Raw genomic sequence first — 21875 nt, 5'->3', positions numbered from 1 at the left:
AAGTCATTATCGGCCACAAAATATTCCTGCCAGGCACACACAGCGACACACGCAGTGGGTTGGTTTTGCCCCAGAGTAGTGATGTTTGTGCTAAGCCAGCCCCGTTCCCCAACTGAGCTCCTGGTCGCCAAGGAAACATGTCTGTGGATGGACTGGTTCAGTACTCTGCGGTCTTAGAAATACGTTTTTCCCTAACCTGGGACCCTGGGCCCAGGCTCCTACCCTTTAGCTAGCTGTCACAGGTGTCACTTCTGAATGCTGTCTTACCAGTTCTTGCAATTTAGGTAAGGAACTGGCCAAGCTCTGCCTGACCTCCTCTCCCCGACTCACTCAGAGAGAAGCCTTCTCTGCCTGGCTCCCTTTGCCAATTTTGGGATGAAAGGCTGCAGAGAGGCAGCACAAGGGCCTGGGGGAAGTACAGGGCAGAGCACAAGTTGGTCCAGCTTAGCCCATCAAGCCAGGGTGAGGCATCCGGAGAGACCAAGATGGGCGAATGACCTCAGTCCACCTTGCCCTTTCTGAAAGGGGAACATAAACATGACCATGACCCAGATACTCCTGCTTTGTTCTCCCTCGGGATCCACAGGTCTGTCCTAAACCACTTCAGTAATATCTGCAATAATAGTGGAGATAGTGGTGGTCACATAGCAACTGGTGTTTGCTGGGTTCTCACTGTTTGTCAGATGCTGTGATGACTGTATTACATGATTACCTTGTTGGGTCCTCATAGGCACCCTGAAAGGTGGTGGTTGTTTAGCTGCTCAGTCATGTCCAACTCTTTGTGACCCCAGGATTGTAGCCTGCCAGGCTCCTTTGTCCATGGGATTTCTCAGGCAGGAACACTGGAGTGGGTTGCCATTTCCTTCTCCAGGGGCTTCCCTGGTGGCTCAGACGGTAAAGCATCTGCCTGCAATGTTCAGTCCCTAGGTCAGGAAGATCCTCTGGAGAAGGAAATGGCAACCCACTCCAGTACCCTTGCCTGGAAAATCCCATGGACAGAGGAGCCTTGTATGCTACAGTCCATGGAGTCGCAGAGTTGGACACAACTGAGCGACTTCACTTTCCTTTCTCCAGGGGATCTTCCCAACCCAGTGCTCAAACCCATGTCTCCTGCATCGGCAGGCAGGTTCTTTACCACTGAGCCACCTGGGAAGCCCTCCTGGGAGGAAGATGCTACTGTGCTGTGTTGTGCTTAGTCGCTCAGTTGTGTCTGACTCTTTGTGGCCCCATGGTCTGTAGCCTCCCCAGGGTCCTCTGTCCATGGAATTCTCCAGGCAAGAATATTGGAGTGGGTTGCTATTCCCTTCTCCAGGGGATCTTCCCAACCCAGAAATTGAACCCAGGTCTCCCACATTGCGGGCGGATTCTTTACTGTCTGAGCCACCAGGGAAGCCCAAGAATACTGGAGTGGGTAGCCTATCCCTTTTCCAGGGGATCTTCCCGACCCAGAAATTGAACCAACTCCTGCATTGGAGGTGGATTCTTTACCAGCTGAGCTATCAGGGAAGCCCAGATGCTGCTAATACTGCCATTTTACAGATGAGGAACTGATGCCTGGAGAACTTAAAGGACATCCGCTTTGTTGACTCGCTTTCTCTGTACCCACAGAGAAATGGAAAGAAAGTGATGGCCACTCCCCACTCAGAGCCCTTGGAGTGACCCCCAAGGAGGGGCCAGGTGTCATGTGCACCCAGACCCTGCTGCTTGACATCCTCCTCTGAGGGGAATGTTTGCATTTCGCAGAAAGTTCAGAGACCTGCTCAAGGTCGCCTGGTGCAGCGAGGCTTGTCCCGCAGGCCAGGCCCCAGGGCCCTCCCCGCACACCAGCCTGCCTCCAAACCCGCAGAGTCCACCACCCTCACACACACTCAATCTGCATTTCCTGGCCTCCCCTTTCTAAATGGGCACATTAATTACTGCCCATTTGTCTTAGTAATCATCTGGAACACTTTTTTTTTTTTTTTCAGGGTTTTCATTTTCTCTCGGGCTACTACCGAAATAAAGCTTTGCTCAAACCCACGGGATAGAACACCAGCTATGCGAGGCCATGTAAATGGGAAAAGTTCAGGAAGACATTTACGCTAAATCCCAAGAAACAAAGTGTTGATTAGGGACTTATTTTTGTGAGCGATTAAAATATGAATCATTAAAATAGGACGGTATTTCAGGCTCTGTATCCTGATCTCGTCAGCGACAGCATCACCATGACTACTGGGTCTGAATTAGATGAGCTCCAGAGCCTTTCCCAGCCGCTCGCAGTTGTGTGTCATCGCTCTCCCTTATACACACAACGCTTTCAAGTCTGGTTCAGAACACCTCTGCGGCTCCTCGCCCGTGTCAATGAAAGCAAAGACCCAGTGATATAAGGCCTTCCGTTCTTAAAGGTTTTTTGCTCTGTTTGATCACAGTCATAAAGAGTGGCAATAAAAGTATTGTTCAGTTGTGTCCAACTCTTCTTGACCCCTTGGACTGTAGCCCACCAGGCTCCTCTGTCCATGGGATTCTCCAGGCAAGAATACTGGAGTGGGTTGCCATGCCCTAACAGTGGCAGAGAGTTATATTAATATAATGACCAAAATTCAAAGATAGAGGAAGAAACAAAAGTGAAACCCAAGGGAATCTCAGGGATCACTTAGGATGGAGTATTATGGAGCTTTATTTGGTACAGATAGAAAAGGTGCAGAAGTTTGCAGAAACAAAGGAATTCATTTGGAGTGTTTCTCAGGTTCAGACTGAGTTGAAGGGGAAAAAAAAAAAAAAGTTTAGCCATAGCCCAAAATATGCAGTTAAATTAAGTTGTTAATTAAAGTATCTGTTAAAAATGGCTAAAATTAGAGACAAAAAGCCCATTGTTTGGTACAATTGTTGACTGCGTATCTGTGTGTGGAAGGGCGTAGGGGGACAGTCAGAAAAGCCTGCGGTATTTTTAAGATTAATCACCCACGTCGAAGGGGTGTTGAGGCACCCACCTGCGTTTTTGAACTTGGAGCTAAGTCAAAGGGGAGGGACAAGACCAGAACAGCTTTTCTTTCTTTCTTTCTTTTTTTTTTTTTTTGCTAATTAACTACTCAGTGGACACTTCAAATACAAAATATATCAGCACAGAAGGCCCCCAGTTCAAACCAGCCCCTACCATCCTCTGCGAGAGGCTGACATCCAAAGATGATTTTTAGAGCTGGTGGAACCTGGGAGCAATGCCTGTGTATATTTTTAGAAGGAAGCATAAGTTTTAGCTTCCCAGAATATGCTAGTTCATTATGGGGTATCTTTAATATTAATAGTTAGCACCTCTGATTGGATGTGTAATTTTTTTTTTTTTTTCTGTATTTATTCTTTTCCTGCCTGGGATTGGGGTGGATTAGAAAAAGGCACTTTTTTTTTTTTCCTGTTGGGAAGATTTCTATGAAGAATCCATGAGTTGTCATTGAAACATTAAAACTTTTCATCCTTAATGACTTTATCTTCTTTGAATAAAATGCAAATAGATACAAAAAGTATTTTTTTTAAATAAAAGGAATAGCAATAAGTTGGGACAATTTAAGTTTCCAGTAAAGTCTGGTACATCCCTATGACAGGCTGTTATATTGCAGTTACTAAAGCAGTTGAATGATGTGGAGGGAAAAAGATACTCAACTATGATAAGCTTGATTCTAATTCTATAACTATATCATATACTGTTGTTGTTGTTCAGTCGCTCAGTTGTGTCCAACTCTTTGCAACCCCATGAACTGCAGCACACCAGGCTTCCCCATCCTTCACCATCTCCTGGAGTTTGCTCAAACTCATGTCCATTGAGTCAGTGATGCCATCCCGCCATCTCATCCTCTGTCACCCCCTTCTCCTCCTGCCCTCAAACTTCCCAGCATCAGGGTCTTTTCCAGTGAGTCAGTTCTTTGCATCAGGTGGCCAAAGTATTGGAGCTTCAGCTTCAGCACCAGTCCCTCCAGTGAATATTCAGGTTTGATTTCCTTTAAGATTGACTGGTTTGATTTCCTTCCTGTCTAAGGGACTCTCAAGAGTCTTCTCCAGCACCACAGTTTGGAAGCATCAATTCTTCAGCAAAAACATACTGTATATAGTATTAACAGGGTCCGTGTTTCTTAGGAATAGGATTATAGTTAACTTTTGTTTTCTTTCTCCCTTCCTATTCCTTTTTTGTATATGACTTTCATAATTAAAAAAGTTTTTTAAAAGTCCCACATGGCTCTGACCATCTGAGTATTAGTGCCACATCCTATCCCCTGCAAGCTCCCGGTGGACAGACCTACCTTCCTCAACACTGTGCCAGGCGCAGAGTCAGAGCTCAGCAAATAGTTGTTGAACGGAACACTCCCATTTCCCTGTTTCTTTCTCCTTTTTCTCTCCAGGTGATGTGCTCTATGAACTCCTTCAGCATATTCTGAAGCAGAGGAAACCTCGGATTCTTTTCTCACCGTTCTTTCACCCCGGAAACTCGATACACACGCAGCAGGAAGTCATCCTTCACCAGAACCATGAAGAAGGTACCCGGGAGGCGTCTCTCTCGTCCGAGATGTAGCCCAACCCCAAAGCTTCCGCTGTCTCTGTGTTCTTATTCACGTGATTCATTTTTCATTTGACCAACATTTATTGAGTACTGACTGTGTTTGAGACCCTAGGGGAAATGCCAAGGTGAATAATAAGATCTCTCTTTGGTTCTCTGCAACTCCCAGTCTCGTGGAGGAGATGAGATAGATACGCATGTCAATAACAAAGAATAGCTATAACAGGCACCATAAAGAGACGATGGAAGGGGAGATGACAGCCAGTGCAGGCATCAGGTTCAGCGTCACGAAGGAGGTGACCTGCAGGACTCCTTGAAGGTCTGATAAGCAGGAATGAAGTGGGGGAACATTCCAGGAGGACCCAAAATGGAGTTAGAGAGCAATCTCTAACTGGAATTGAGAGCAATAGAATAGAGAGCAATCACGTACCTTTGATGAAGAAAGATTTCAAACAGACCCCAAATAGGGAGAATAAACTAACGAGAGCCCTGTGAGCCATCCCCCTGTCTCAACAGTGATCCACATTTCGCTGCTGTAGAACCAGTCCAAGGAGGTAAGATTAGAAGCAGGATGTGGAGGACTTTGATTTCTGGGCTGTGGAGCAAAGTAATGGGGAGTCATTGAAGATTTTGAGCAGAGGGTCACATATGCTGGGGGAAGAAAAGAGACCCAAACCCTGTGAACTCGATGGGGGTCCGGGGGGGGTCTCGTCCTCGTGCTCGGAAGGCGGCGTCTTGCCGTGTGTTTGGTGGGAGGACTTAGTTCAGACGTTCAGGCAACGCTCTGCTCTGTCCAGTTACATGGTTCTTATCAAATTACTGGTAGAAAACAGAACAAAAGACCAGAATTGAATTGTGGCCCCAGACAGAGTTCCACAGCAGGTGTTTGGGGACAAAAATAGGGTGTAAAAAATCTTCCTCTGCTCCCTGTTCTGTTAAACTGCAATGTATCAGGCCTCCTGGGAGCATTTCCTCCACATCTTTCTGCCTGAATTGGAAACCAAAGTAATTCTTTTAAATGTATCCTTCAGACCAGATTATGAGGGGCCTAAAACCCTGTGTTTTTTGTTTGTTTTTCTAGAGGCATTTCCTTAAACTGATGGAGCATCCCCCAGAGCAGCACTATTTTTGTTTCATTGTTGGCAAATTAAAAAATGAGAAGTTATGTGTTTTCTTAATTAACACTTCACCAAACAGAGCCTGGCTCCAGGCGACCTGACCGGCATCTCTTTCGTGTGCCAGGCATTTCACAGTGGGTTCCCTCGCCTCCGTGATGGAGAATAAACCTGTGCTTCTTGCAGGCTCCCTGCCTGTGCCTCTCAGCCTGTCTTCCCCCAGCGTTACCTTTGCTGAATTTACCTGCTGCCTCTCAATCCCAGTTTGGTTTCTCTGCTCTTTTACCCTTCCTGCCCTATACATTTGCATAGTAGCCAATAGCTACTCCAGAGAACAGGAGGTGAGTTTACTGAAGCTTGATATTAGGGCAAGAAGCAGAGTATGTAGGCTGCGTCTTCAAATACAAAATGTGTGTGATGGCTTGTTGGGGGTGGTGCATGCGTGCTGGTCACTTCAGTTGTGACCCTGCGACCCCATGGACTATAGCCCACCAGGCTCCTCTGTCCATGGGGATTCTCCAGGCAAGAATACTGGAGTGAGTTGCCGTTCCCTTCTCCAGGGGATCTTCCCAACCCAGGGATTGAACCCTCGTCTCTTACGCCTCCTGCATTGCAGGCAGGTTCTTTACCATTAGTGCCACCTGGGAAATCCAGCTGGGGGCGGGGTTGTCTTTTATTTGTTTTCTCTTTGTCCTTTTGTCGGTTTTCTCTCTCTTTTTCTCATTATTTATAAAAAGGAAAATTCCTATTTGGAATTTCTCTTCCCCTTTTTATCCTCAGCTGTGATTGGTGGCCGATGGCCTCGCCTCATGACAACTCCCTCCTCCCCTCGGCCTGACCTGACTCCTGAGCAGGTGTGTTTGTTGTTCTCATTGGCAGGAGCCACTCGGTAGGGAACGCCAGCCCCTCTCTGAGCCCGTCTCCCACCAAGAAAATACAAATGCACTACCAAACATGCCCTAGTGAGCCATGCCCTCAAGTGCTGTGCTGTTGGCAGTAGTGAGCTCAGCAGGTAAAAAGATGGAGCTAAGGAGGCCAAGGTCAAGGGCTGATCAATCGCCCTGTGGACCAGATAGCTCTGCTTCAGACCTGCCCTTAAAAGTAGCCCCTTCTCAGAGATGGTTCCTTCAAGCTGTTGGCCAGGAATCATGATCGTGCTACCTGCCCTGCTCCTCCACCTGCTCTCACATAAGCAGGTGGACACACAGAAAGGAGCCTAGGTCTGTGTCAGATGGGATCACGTGAGAAGAGCTGTACTAGCCACAAGGTGATATGAGGCGCCTGCCGGCCCCCAGAACTCCAGATGTATGGGTGGATTTGGCGACAGAAAGGGACCAACTGGAGAGGTGAATGATGTGTACAAGATCCCTACCTCCAACCACCTTTCCTTTCTTTTCCATCAAAAAAAATATATATCCAGCTTAACATGAGTTGGCCCTAGGATCAATACTGTTATATCATGAATGAAAGGAAAACTGTTAGTTGCTCAGTCATATCTGACTCATTGCCACCCCATGGACTGTAGCCCCCCCCGCCCCAGGCTCCTCTGTCTAAAGAATTCTCCAGGCAAGACTACTGAAGTGGGTTGCCATTCCCTTCTCCAGGGGATCTTCGCGACCTAGGCATCAAACCTGGGTCTCGCATGTTGCAGGCAGACACTTTACCGTCTGAGCCACCAGGGAAAACTGGTAACACATTAATATGGGCATGTGTTCACATACAGAAAGATCTGATCTTGCGGGGGAGAAAGTTTGTAAAGTGAAATTATAAGCATCCAATATTACATCCCTAATGATTTGTGTTACATAATTGGGGTTACAGAACAATGTAAAAGTGTGTTGCTGTTGACTTGACACAGAGCTGAGAATGAAAAAACAGGACACTCCAGAGAGAATCAACTCAGCCCCTCAACAGGCTGGCACCGTGAGGCATGCAGAGACATGGAAACACAAAGCTTTATTCACTCCTCCACCCCACCTCCCCCAGGGTCTTCACCTCATCACTGCCATCGACTTGACCAATTCAGACATTCATGATTTCACAGCGGGAATTTATATCACAGGACAAGCGTATCTTGTTTATCCCAGCAACAGTTCCTTGCAGATACCCCAAGTGAGTACATTACACTGCAGTCTCGCCTTCTGTACTAGCATCCACATGGCAGTGCCAAGCCAGGAGGTCACTGTTAGCTCAGAGGCTCTGATGGGAGAGAAAGGTGACCTATGAATTCAGATCTTTCATTCTGTAAACATTCATTGTCTCTGCGATGTACACTGTTCTACAACTGTGTTATAACTTGGGCCTAAGCAGTACTCAAATTACCACCTTCGTCTAGGAGAACCAGCATTCTTCTCTTCCCTTACTTAGTTACTCAGCTTCCCTGGTGGCTCAGATGGTAAAGAATCTGCCTGCAGTGTGGGAGACCCAGGTTCGATCCCTGGGTTGGAAAGATCCTCTGGAGAAGGGAATGACTCCAGTATTCTTGCCTGGAGAATCCCATAGACAGAGGAGCGTGGTGGGCTACAGTTCATGGAGGTCGCAACGAGTCAGGCATGACTGAGGGACTAACATTTTCACTCTTACATAGCTATGGAAGGGCTGGGGAAGGCACTATTATAAAAGTAAGATAACTATATAACTTTTCATCTGTACCCAGACACTTACACCACTGAAATGAGACTCTAGACACATGGTCAGCTTAGAAATAATGTTCTAAAGAATGGGACCTGGCCATCAGGAAACCAGGTTCTAATCCTCTCTCCTGCTGTAACAGTCATAAGGGCTCAGTTTCTCATTTCTGTCACTCACCCCAGTTACAAGACAGGAAATTCAACCAAATGGTCTCAGATCTTAAGAACTCTCAAGTCCTAAGGACTGAGTCTCCCTGGGTGATACGAAGATGAATAAGACACGTTCTCTACCTTCAGAGTCATGAGCGACTAAAATCCAGAAAAACACAACAATGTCCTGTCTGGTGATGCTCAGAAATGCTGAGCATCAATTCTCGTTTATCTCATCTTATCAAGAACTTTTGATAATATTACCCCTCTTAGTAGTCAGACCAAGAGTAGCGTCATTCACTTGTTTCATGATGAAAACCTCATTTTAAGTAGATTGCTTTTCTTTGGTGGGTGACCCATTTTATCTGCATGAGATGAGTTAGGTGTAAGTTAGATAGCAATGTGGGGTATAGCTATGTGGGGTAAAGAACCTGCCTACCAATGCAGGAGATGTGAGTTCAATCCCTGGGTTGGGAAGATCCCCTGGAGAAGGAAATGGCAACGCACTCTAATATTCTTGCCTGGAGAATCCTGTAGACAGAGGAACCTGCCCGGCTACACTCTATGGGATCACAAGAGTGGGACACAACTGAGCGACTGAACAACAACAGATAGCTATGCAGGCAGGAGGCTACATATTTCACCAAAACCAGGAGGCACAACGTCTTTAGAAAATTCAGACCCACAAATGGTCGTGATGATGGTTATTTAGTTGCTAAGTTGTGTCCAACTCTTGGGACATCATGGACTGTAGCCCAAAAGGCTCCTCTGACCCTAGGATTTTCCAAGCAGGAATACTGGAGTGGGTTGCCATTTCCTTCTCCAAGGAATCTTCCCTACCCAGGGATCAAACCTGGCTCTCCTGCACTGCAGGCAGATTCTTTACCGACTAAGCTACCAGGGAAGCCCCTACAAATGCTTATAAAAATACATTTGTTTTGTTACAGTTATGATTAACTTTTGATACTTTGGGTTCTGAAAGCAGTGACTTTGGGCTCTGATGGAATATTTAAGGAGATAAGCTTTGTCCCAAAATATACACTGGATTGCCACTGGTCCTTTGGTATTAGAACTGCTTGAATGAGTGATTCCCTAAAAGCTCATTGAGTGATTAAAATATGCTTCTAATCCGGGCTGGTCTCTGAATGAGATCAGCTCTGCAAAGCCACCCATGTTGGACTGGATGTGCACAAGCTTCCAGGGAGAAAGAACAGGATCTATGTTTCTCAAATATGCCCATCTCACTACCTCTTTGGGGGACCCTCCTATAATGTCAGCCCTTCAGTCCCACCCTCTCCTGTGCTCCCATCTGAGAGACTGGGAGGTGATTTTTCATCACTTGAGTTTGAAACTGTTTGCACCTGTTGTGCTGTCACTGCTTTCTGCAGCCGTCAGCACGGTTCTAAGGTGAAAACTCTGCTCTGGGGCAGCTCCTTGCCACCAGGTTCTAAGGTGAAAACTCTGCTCTGGGGCAGCTCCTTGCCACCAGGTTCTAAGGTGAAAACTCTGCTCTGGGGCAGCTCCTTGCCACCAGGTTCTAAGGTGAAAACTCTGCTCTGGGGCAGCTCCTTGCCACCAGGTTCTAAGGTGAAAACTCTGCTCTGAGGCAGCCCCTTGCCACCGGGTGAATGTGGAAACTGGAAGTGAGGACGGGAAATTTTAGGTGTCAATGTGCTGCCATTCTCAGTTCTCCTCCCAGCTAGCCCATGGTCATGGCCCAGATAATACAGAGAAATCATTTCTTTGTGTAGGGTGGGGAGAGTGACTTGTATTCTGGGATAGACCACAGAAATTTTATTTACATGTCTGTTTTACTGAGGGAAACATTATCCCACTTTCCTCCCCTCGACTTCACCCATCAAATCCAGCTGCCCAAAGACTGCTTTGGAGGAAGGAATTCTTCTACAATTTTAATGAGATAATTAAAGGAGATGAGGTATATGAATCTACTTCATAATCCCAAAATAATAGTTAACATTTATTGGGTTCTTATTGTATGCCAGGTCCTTTTAAGCATGTAAGCTTTTCCATGTTTAAATCATTTAATCCTCACGACCACCCTATGAAGAGGGTAATATTATTTCCACTTTATAGATGAGACAGTCGAGGCTACCAGTGATAAAGTAGCCTGCCTCCAAATCACGTAGCTACCAAGTGGCAAAGCTCGACTTAACCCCAGGCCCGCTTGGCTCCAGCGCCTGTGTTCATTTCACAGCAATATCGATGAGCTGACCGGAATAATGTTTTTATTGGTTTTTTGTGTATTTGCAAGTACCCTGAAAATAGCACAAATGATTAAACAATGAGTAGAAAAATTATGGAGATTAGGATGCTAAGACAGATTCTCTGAATGGGGTACAAAAGACTGGCAGGTCCCAGCACTCCTGCTTATAATGTTCCTGTTTCACAATATAGATCTTCTCAGACTTAGGATGGGGGTGATAAATGCATGATAATAGCCTGATAAATGCATCTTTAAGCTGAAAATATCCTAAGGTGAAAATGCATTTACTACTCCTAGCTTGTCAAACAGCATGGCTTAGCCTAGCCTATCTTAAACGTGCTAGGAACACTTATATTAGCCTGCAGTTGGGCAAAATCATCTAATGCAAAGTCTGTCTGATAATAAAGTGTTGAGACTTCCCTGGTGGTCCGGTGGTTAGGACTCGGTTCTTCCAATGCAGGGACCATGGGTTCAATCCCTGCTCAGGGAACTAAGATCACACATGCCATGCAGTGCAGCCAAAAGATTTAATGATGATGATAAAGTGTCGACTATCTCATGTAATTTATTGAACACTGTACTGCAAGTGAAAATCAGAATGGTCATCTGGGTGCAGGGTGGCATCAGCTGTTTACCCTCGTGATCACGAGGCTGACTGAGAGCGGTTCTCACTGCCACCACCCAGCACCACAGGAGTATTCTCCTGTACATCACTAGCCCCGGAAAAAGACTGAAATTCAAAATTTTGAAGTGTCATTTCCACCTAATGAGTATCACTCTCCCACCACTGTAAAGTCAAAAAATTGCTAAGTCAATCCGTCATATGTCTGGGACCATCTATACTTGAAGCTGTCATATGTAAACCAAAAAAAGTCAGAGGTAACTTTTGAGACCCTAGTGTATGTCTTCAGTTAATGATGTTAAAACCTCATACTAAATTGGACTGAATTAACCCATTTGGATCATTGACTGCCCCAGGATAAATGGACTTAACAGGACAAAAATCTCCCATAGACAGACAGACAGGCAGACATAGATGTATCTATCTATCTATATATATATATTTTCCAATTCTTTTCCCTTATAGGTTATCACAAAATATTGATTACAGTTCCCTATGCTATTCCGATTCCAATTTTCTTAACCATTCCCTTTATTGCAACAACATGTACTTTGTGCAAACACCAGGTTTCTGCATCCAGACATAGGAAAGGCCTGTTCCCTGCCCACACCATTATCCTAGGACTTCCTCATGGGTTAACCAGGTGCCATCTATACCAGGACTTGTATGGGGAAATGCATTTAAAGTTCCAGCCTTAATCGAGAACACAGGCTGTTTTGAAAATAAGTGATGCCTACTCTTTGTGTACCTCACACATGATAGGTTCCCCACGAACCTTTGGAATCTTTCTATTAATCTGTCCGTCTCCTCTCACCCTCAGCTCTGACAGTCACCATTTTATGCTACCCTTTCATCCCTGTGACTGTGGAGTCCAGGAGAGGTAACAAGGTCCCACCAGGACTTAATGTTGTCCCCGGTGTCAGAGTATCCAAGCACCAGTTTACACTTTCCTCTGCACTAAGCTTCATTCCTCTCTTCCTTACCCCGCTTTCCTCTCCAGGGCCACCTCTTCCTGCTTTGCCTCTTATGTGTCATAGCCCAGGGCAGCATGACCTTTCACCCTTGGCCCGGTCCCTGATGCAGAATGAGGTTGTGATGGGACCTCGCGGAGACCCTGGGTGGTGCACAGAACTGCTTTTCATCCATCTGTATCATCAGCCTCCTGCTGAGGGGGACCCATGCCCCTTCCCTGCCTCCTCTGTCCTCCAGGGGTGTGGAGGCTATACTTAATCCAGAGGCTAGCTTGCTATATTGAGCTAAATGTTTTAGGGTCCAGAGATCCTTAATACACAGGAATAATTCTCCCTAGGTAACCAGGAAGTGTTCAGGAGACTTCCTCTTCAGTTCAGTTCAGTCACGCAGTCGTGTCTGACTCTTTGCCACCCCATGGACCGCAGCACGCCAGGCCTCCCTGTCCATCACCAACTCCCAGAGTTTACTCAAACTCATGTCCATTGAGTCAGTGATGCCATCCAACCATTTCATCCTCTGTCGTCCCCTTCTCCTCCTGCCTTCAACCTTTCCCAGCATCAGGGTCTTTTCCAATGAGTCAGCTCTTCCCATCAGGTGGCCAAAGTATTGGAGTTTCAGCTTCAACATCAGTCCCTTCTCTTACCCCTTGGGAAATGCCACCTGATTTCTTTGAGATAAGGACTCAGAGGACTTCCCAGGTGACGCTAGTGGTAAAGAAACTGCCTGCCAATGCAGGAGAGATAAGAGACAAAGGTTCAGTCCCTGAGTTGGGAAAATCCCCAGGAGGAGGGCATGGCAATCCACTCCAGTGTTCTTACCTGGAGAATCCCATGAACAGAGGAGCCTGGTGGGCTACAGTCCATGGGGTCGCAAAGAGTTGGACATGACTGAAGCAACTTAGCAGGCGCTCACACAAGGGAGCTAGCGGGGCACTGGGTTCACCTCCAGAGAAGGAAGTCCTCTGATGACGTCATCTTGCTCTTTCCCCTCTGACCTTCGTGCTACCTTACCCCCTCCCTGTAAATGGCTCACAGTGTTTACCTCCAAATGGCCACTTGGCTCATCTGCAGCCTGATTGCTTGATTTCTCCATTCACTTCTCTTGTGGGGCTTTCTTGAGACTGAGGGAAACTCCTCTGCACCCCCTGCGAAGAGCAGAGCCAGTGTCCAGCCAGGAGCACAAAGCCTCCTCTATGGCTGCTGTGGACTTGCCCACGCTGTCTGCACTGAACCGCCAACAGCGGTGGCCCTTTGGAGGCCATCTGCACACATTGATGAAGATTAAGCCTCAGAGCCCTACATGTCCCCTGTTTTGTTTCCTTTTTAGTTTTTGGCTGCAACACAGAGCTTGTGTGATCTTAGTTCCCCGACCAGGGATCAAACCTGTGCCCTCAGCAGTGAGAGCGCAGAGTCCTAACCACTGGACAGCCAGGGAATTCCCATGTTTATTTTCTTTCAATCCCTTTCACCAAATGATTATAAAATTCTAGACACTTCCAGAGGATTTACTGTGTTTGACCTCGGACCTGTGTGAATCCTACACTCCAAGCAAGGGCAGTTTTCTTCTTGGGGCCTACAGGGGAATTCAGTGACCGCTGAATGTGACAGAGGAGTTGAGTGAAATGGGAACACTGAAATGGGCAGGCACAGAGTCGGTGGGAAGTCTTAGCTGAACGTCTTGGAAAGGCGATAGCGGGCATAGTCTCTAGGGCTGCCACACGCTGGATGGCTTGAACAACAGAATTGCGTTGCCTCATAGTTCTAGAGGCTGGAAGTCCAAGAGCAAGGTCTCAGCAGGATGGGTCCCTTCTGAAGCTGGGGGGATATCTGTGCTATGTCTCTCCCAGCATCTGGTGGTTTGCCAGCAATTTTTGGAGATCCTTGGCTTATGGGTCTTGCGTGGCTTACCTCCTGTGTCTCTTGATTCTTCATTCAGCACCTGTAGGCTTTTGTTGCTGTTTTGCCATGTCTGCCTTCTCCATGAAACTATGATACCCTTGAGAGCCAGGACCACGTTTCCTTACTCTTCATATACTGTACATCTGAAAGACTACCACACATATGGTTGGCATCGCCGAAAGGTCTTTGCTGCAGTTCGTATCATAAGGACTGTGACAAAACATACCTCTCTGGTCATGCAGCGTGTGCATGTCTGTGTCCAGCCTCCCCTATTCAGGGGGGCAGCAGTCATGTCAGAATAAGGGGCCCCCTACTCCAGTATGACCTTCTCTTACCTAAATATATCTGCAATGACCCTTTTCCCAAATAAGATCTTTCTGGAGTTCTAGGGGGTGGTGACTTCAACACATGAATTTGGGGGTGGGGAGCACAAATCAACTCATAACAGAAGTGACAGAGCCTGACTATATGTATGAAATCTATTTTCAATTCCATCTCAAGACCTAGAGTCTTTAATTTTTGTGTAGGTCTTTATATCACACATGGTTTCTGCTACTCTTTTACAAAACAGCTGGGAAATGGTGTTTTCAGTGAGAAAAAAATCTGGATCCCAGTGTACTGAGGATGATGAGTGAGAGTTACCTGCTGGGCCTGTTGATTTGTATCTCCCTGACCAATGGCTCTTATCATCATCCATAGCCTTAGGGATAACACAACAGGGAGATGTGATCCTGGTGCAGGAGATATAACTTGACCTTAGCCTCTTCTCTACCTTGGAAATTTCCTAGTCAAAAACCAAGAGTTTAACCAAAGGCAGTTTTGCTTTGTTTTTAAGGTCTACTAGTTATTTATTGGAGAAGGCAATGGCACCCCACTCCATTACTCTTGCCTAGAAAATCCCATGGATGGAGGAGCCCGGTAGGCTGCAGTCCATGGGGTCGAGAAGAGTCGGACACGACTGAGTGACTTCACTTTCACTTTTCACTTTCATGCATTGGAGAAGGAAATGGCAACCCACTCCAGTGTTCTTGCCTGGAGAATCCTAGGGACGGGGGAGCCTGGTGGGCTGCCATCTATGGGGTCGCACAGAGTCGGACATGACTGAAGCGACTTAGCAGCAGCAGCAGCAGCAGTTATTCATTACATAATGTGAATAAGTGGAAAGTGTTAGTCACTCAGTCACATCGGACTCTTTGGGACTGCATGGACTGTCCATGCAGTTCTCCAGGCAAGAATACCGGAGTGGGTAGGCATTTCCTTCTCCAGAGGATCTTCTCCACCCAGGGATCAAACCTGGGTCTCCTGCATCGCAGGCAGATTCTTTACCATCTGAGCCACCAAGGAAGCCCAGTGTGATTAAATGGGGTTGAATTTTGATGAATTTTAAGTAGAGAAACTTTACTAATAAATAAAAGGAAAAAGGATGAGAAAAGAAATCAGACTTCTTTTTGTGACCATCACATTTAAGGTCCTACCTTACTGGGGGCTTTTTGGTAGTGGGAAGAAGGGGTTATTTGTGTCTAGAAGAGGTCTACAAGGAGAAAAGTTTGGGGTCAGAAAGTACTTTCCACCAGAAGGAGGTCCCCTACCAGTCCCAGCTACATTCCCTGCCCCACCGCACCCCACCCGCTTTCTAAATCCCAAGTGACAAATTGTATGTGGCCTTTCCTCTCTCTTCCTTGTACGTTTCCCTACTGTATCAAGACCTTCAGACCAAGGGCAATGTGGATAATTTCCCAGTTTTCCAGCTGGGCAGTTCACCAAGAACAAACCCAGACATCAAGGCCAGACCAAAAAAACATCTTCTTGTTTTAGACAGAAGACTCCTACATCTAGGGGATTTAATGCACCCACTGTCCGCTGAGTGCATTTCCTGTGTCCGGAGCTTCTCTGCCTGGCGGCTCTGGTCTCATAAGTTTCCATACCCTGCTGCCAACTTATAATAACAGAGGCAGCAGGGTAGCAACATCAGAGCCCTCTCCATACGTGGGCGCGTGCTTTTTGCAAACTGAAACAAAGCTTGGAAGGGCTCATTGCAGACCTTTCAGCCTTGACAGTGCTTGTACCCAGACCACCAGGAGCCTGGAATTAAATACCCTCTGTTCCAGTTCTCCACAGTTAATGTTATCAACTTCATCAAGTACTTCCTCTTTCAGTGGTGTCTGCAGAGAAATAAATAAATCAAGCCCATCCAAGTCCTGTTTCTGCCCAGATCCTGAGTCAAAAGTAACATCAGAGTTGGATAAGCCAGAGCACTGTCTCCCTCCCTCATTGTTCCCAAAATCTGGGCAGGAACAGAGAGTGAAATCTCTCCAGGACATTACATCAGTTCCTCTTTTACCCTTGGCATGAAAAGTTCTTCCTCTCATAGTCCTCCCAGACTTCCTAAGGCTTGCCCCAAGTGCACACCCATCCACTGAGCCTTGACGCCTGCGACATCAAAGAAAACCTGCAGGTAACCAGGCTGCTGGCCAAAGCCTGTGTCCATTTTGAAATTTGTAAGACAGGAAATGGATTCAGGAAATAGGATTTCTCGGTACATGGTCTTCATCATCCTTAAGTATTTTTAAACCTTAATAAGCTTTTAAGGAAAGGGAGACATTCTATAAATGGCATTTAGAATAAAATATATGAAACTTCAAAATGTAACTGTCTTAAATATTGCTTACACTGATGATATTCTGTGACGTGGACAAAAGAGAAATTCATTTTTGTGGATGCAGAATTGAGATCTATATTAGCTATGAAAAGAAAAATTTGCCTCATTCCCAGATGATTGCAGGTCATTTCTGTCATACTAATAATTTCAGCCATTAAAGTTAACTCCCTGGGCTAATCAGTGTCCTGTAAGCTTTTGTCTGCACTGAGATTAAAGTGAGGAAGTTAGGACTTGTCATCCCAGCCTGTACCCTTGCAAGGTTGATTAAGCACTTTAATTCCTTTATAAAATCATAACCACTGAGCCATCATATCACCTGAAAACTAATAGTTCCTCAGTATCATCAGCTATTTTCTTAATGTCACATTTTTCCAGCTATTGCATAAATGTTTTTACAGTTGGGTTTGAATCACAATCTAAGCAAGGATCTGTTTGTTCATTGCAAACAGTTGACGTGTTTCTTGAGTCTCTTTCAATCTATAGGTCTCCAGCCATATCTTTTCTAATATTTTGTTTTTTATTATCTATTTATTTGGCAGCACTGGGTCTTAGCTGAGGCATGCACACTCTTTGGTTGCAGCATGTGGGGTCTAGTTCCCTGACCAGGGATCAAATTCAGGCCCCCTGCCTTGGGAGCAGAGAGTCTTAGCTACTGCACCACCAGGGAAGTCTGTCCTTATTTTTCTTGTGCACACGCTTGCACACTCTCTTTCTAGGTGTTTAAAAAAGAAGTGAGCCATCGTTAGTATAACTTTCCCCCTGTGTATTTTCTCTCTGGTTGCTTTCAAAATTTTCTGTTTATTTTTGGTTTTCAGCAGTTTGTGTGCCTGGATGTGGCTTTCTTTGTATTTATCCTATTTGGAATTTGCTGAGCTTCTTGGATCTTTAAGTTTGTCTATTGCTGCTGCTGTTAACAAATTGAGGACAGTTTGGCCATTATTTCTTCTTCTTCTTCTTTTTTTTTTTTTGCCTCATTCTTTGTTTTTCCTTGTTTGACAATGTTACAGTGACTGTGCAGGAAAATCATCTCATTTTCTTAGATGAGCACATAAGTATTTAGGGTAGGATATCAGAATTTCTGGGGCTTCCCTGGTGGCTCAGTGGTAAAGAATCTGCCTGCCAATGCAGGAGATGTGGGTTCAATCCCTGGGTAGGGAAGATCCCCTGGAGAAAGAAATGGCAATCTACTCCAGTGTTCTTGCCTAGGAAATCCCATGGACAGAGGAGCCTGGCAGGCTACAGTCCATAGAGTCACAAGACTCAAACACAACTTAGCAACTAAACCACCACCATCAGAATCTCTAATTTGCTTTAAAATAATACAGTTTTTAAGAATGTGTTCAGTTCGGTTCAGTCGTGTCCAACTCCTTGCAACCCCATGAATCGCAGCACACCAGGCCTCCCTGTCCAATGTGTTGGTGGGAGGTAAAAACCCTCCTCCATTAAAAAAAAAAAAAATTCTCACTTTCTTGAACTCCAATTACATCTCTTTTAGACCATTTCATACTGTTGCCACAGGTCTCTGAAGATCTATTTCTTTGTCTTTAATCTTTATTGATCTGTTTTCATATTTGCTAACCCATCTCCCATCTGCTAAGTCTGTCCAGTCCAGTATTTCAAGTACTGTATTTTTCAGTTCAAAAACCTGTTTTGAGAGTTTCCTTTTCTCTTCTGATGATCTTCATCTGTTATCAGTCATTACCACCATCATCTTTAAGTACTTGAACTTATTTATAATAGCTACTTTAAAGTTCTTATTTGCTCCTTCCAGTATCTAGATTATCTGAGTCTATTTCTATTGCCTGCCTTCCCTCTTGAATATGGGTCATATTTTTATGTTTCTTTACATGTCTAGGAAATCTTTAGTGGATACTTAATATTAGTTATAGAGACTCTGGATTATGTTATATTCCCCTGAAGAGTGTTGATTTTTCTGCTAGCAGGCAGTTAAATAACTGGCTGATCACTTTGGTTTTGTGGAGGCTAGATCTTATAATTGGCTAGGGAACATCTACTTCAGTTTTACCTTAAGTCCTCAGGCAGATCCCTTTTTCCTAGAGCACTAGTCCTTACTCCAAAGGTATGACCATTCTGGGGTAATAAATAGCCTGAGGTGTTTTCAGAGTCTTCCTTGATAGATCTCCAACTCTGAACTCTACCTCTAGTACTGTGACCAGCAGCTGAAATTTCTGCTCATGTCTTTAAACCATACAGCCTTTCCCTTTCATTGAGCTCCTTGGAGTTTCCCCTGCACATTGCTGTTCGGGAGCACGTGTTAAGGATTTGGGAGAATTTTATGTGCCCGTTAGTGGCTACTCCTTCTGAGGCTCCCTTCTTTATGGAAATTTTCTCACTCAGGTTGTTTTTTTTTTTTTTCCCCCTTCTGGTAGATTCATACTCTACTCCCTGGCATCTCAAGCAACTTTCTGTTCTTTTTCTAGCTGCCCCAGACTACATGGACTGGGGAGGTCACTCTGGGTGAAAAAGTGAGTCACTGAGTCACGTCCGATTCTTTTCAACCCATAAGACTGTAGCCCACCAGGCTCCTCTGTCCATGGAATTCTCCAGGCCAGAATACTGCTGAGTGGGTAGCTATTCCCTTCTCCAGGGGATCTTCCCAACCCAGGCATCAAACCCAGTTCTCCCACATTGCAGGTAGATTCTTTACTGTCTGGGTGAAAGCTGTATAAATTTGGATCTCACTCTGGACAGTTCCTTTCTTGCAAGACTAAAATCCCCTCAATAACTTTTTTTTTTTGGCCACACCTCAAAGCATGTGGGATCTTAGTTCCCTGACCAGGGATTGAATCCATACCCCCTGCACTGGAAGCACTGAGTCTTAACCACTGAACCACCAAGGAAGTCTCTCAGTAACTTTTATAAATACATTTTATCCAGACACACAGGAAAGTTAGTCTGCTACAAGTCACTCTGCCATTATTGAAACTGGAATCCTCTTTATGAGGAGAAAAATGATAGCATACCGTAGTACTTCACCGTACTTTACTTATCTAACCATAGAGCCTGGAGACTGGTCCTTAGCACAACATCAAGGTACTCCTCATTCCATTTTATAGCTGTGTATCCTTCATCATTTAGAGAGAGACTCTCATTTGTTAAATCAGTCTTCTATTGGTAGCTATTTCAATGATTGTGTGGACCCTTAACCATGTCCAACTCTTTGTGACTTTATGGACTGTAGCCTGCCAGGCTTCTCTGCCCATGGGATTCTCCAGGGAAAAATATTGGAGTGGGTTGCCATTTCTTCCTCCAAGGGATCTTCCTGACCCAGGGATCAAACCTGTATTTCTGGCATCTCCTGCGTTGCAGGCTGAACCACCACTGAACCACCTGGGAAGCCAGTCCAGTGATTAAGCACTTTCATAGCAGCATGTTATATAGTGATTACAAAGTAAGCCCTTTGCTTTCAGGCAGACGATCATGAACAATATTCCTTTTGTTCACCATCTCATATGATTGGTGAGATCTAGTGGAGTCCCCATTTTCCTGTTATCCCTGTGTTAAGAAACCATCACCTTTGACTCTTGTGTGCTAACCCTATCAGATTCCCAGATCCCCTTTATATGTTCTTCATATAGATACTGACGTCATGGTGAAAGGAGATGACTTTGTCTTGCTTTACTTAGAACCATGGACAAGTCTTTGACCAGAACAAGGACCTGCAGGTATATGCATGCTTTTGGTGAAACAGCTCTGGGAATAGATGTGGCCAGAGAAACCTCACTGAGATGAGTGGGGGACTCTGGAGAAAGCTCCGTGTCTGTAGGCAGATGTCTGCACTTCTGACCCTGTTAAGAACAGGGCCTCCTAAAGCCATGTGTTTTCTGGTCCCTCCCTCATCCCAGCCCATGGAGCTACTTCTGCCACTGAGCTGTGTACACTCCTGATGTTGTCTTTGCTCAAACGTCTCCAGCTGGAGAGTTCCGGTGGGATAGGGTGGAGTCATCTGTCATCAGGGGTCCACTCTTCCTCCTTTACTCTACCTGTCTGACCATTTGTAGGGACTGTGCATTCAGAAACAACATGCTCCTAGATCTTCTTTAAAGTGCAAGACTGTCATTCTGTAAATCAGGCCCACTGTGCCTGCTCAGAGCAGGGTTTAATATGACCCCCTCCCACCCCCCGCTGCCCCCCGCTGCCCCCAGTTTCTACATAGCAGAGAGGTAGACGCTGTAATGGACATATAAGGCTATAGAATCTGACTGGAGTCTGTCTGGCTGGGTGACCTTGGGCAAATTGCTTAACTTTTTATTTAAGAATATTTGTTTATTTGACTGTGTCAGTCTTAGTTGGGGCACACAAGATCTTCATTGCATCATGTGGGATCTTTTGCCGTGCGTGCTCGGGCTCTCAACTTGTGGTCCATGGGCTATAGACCGTGCGGGCTTAGTTGCCTGGTGATATGCGGAATCATAGTTCCCTGACAGGGATCAAATCCTTCTCCCCTTCATTGCAAGGCAGATTCTTTTTTTTTTTTTTTTTAATTTTATTTAATTTTTAAACTTTACAATATTGTATTAGTTTTGCCAAATATCAAAATGAATCCACCACAGGTATACATGTGTTCCCCATCCTGAACCCTCCTCCCTCCTCCCTCCCCATACCCTCCCTCTGGGTCGTCCCAGTGCACTAGCCCCAAGCATCCAGTATCGTGCATCGAACCTGGACTGGCATCTCGTTTCATACATGATATTTTACATGTTTCAATGCGCAAGGCAGATTCTTAACCACTGGACTACCAGGGAAGTCCCTGCTCAACTTCTTTATGCCTCCATTTTTCTCTCCTGTTATAAACAAGAGTAATGGTAGCATCCTCTACTTGTGTGAAAGTATTAGTGGCTTCAGTTGTGTCCGATGCGTTGTGACTCCATGAACTGTAGTCCCCCAGGCTCTTCTAACCATGGAATTCTCCAGGAAAGAATACTGGAATGGGTTGCCATTCCCTTCTGTAGGGGATCTTCCTGATCCAGGGGTCAAACCTGGGGTCTCTTGCATTGCAGGCAGATTCTTTACCATCTGAGTCACCAGGGTGTGTTGTAATTTTAAACAATATAATCCAATC

General features: G+C 45.5%; 1 protein-coding gene across 3 annotated transcripts in view; it reads left to right on the top strand.

Moving 5' to 3' along the window:
* Positions 1 to 21875, top strand: part of ETV6 (ETS variant transcription factor 6) — a 289093-nt gene that overhangs the window by 242700 nt on the left and 24518 nt on the right. For all 3 annotated transcript variants that reach the window (XM_070790077.1, XM_070790076.1, XM_070790078.1), the window contains one exon: positions 4368 to 4502. In XM_070790077.1, coding sequence (XP_070646178.1) covers positions 4368 to 4502 — 135 coding nt within the window. The remainder of the gene's footprint in view (positions 1 to 4367; positions 4503 to 21875) is intronic.

This window comes from Bos indicus, chromosome 5, assembly GCF_029378745.1.
Source record: "Bos indicus isolate NIAB-ARS_2022 breed Sahiwal x Tharparkar chromosome 5, NIAB-ARS_B.indTharparkar_mat_pri_1.0, whole genome shotgun sequence".
In the NCBI taxonomy this organism is placed as follows: domain Eukaryota; kingdom Metazoa; phylum Chordata; class Mammalia; order Artiodactyla; family Bovidae; genus Bos; species Bos indicus.
The sequence above is the reverse complement of the archived record's forward strand: the minus strand, read 5'-3'. Positions and strand labels throughout refer to the sequence as shown.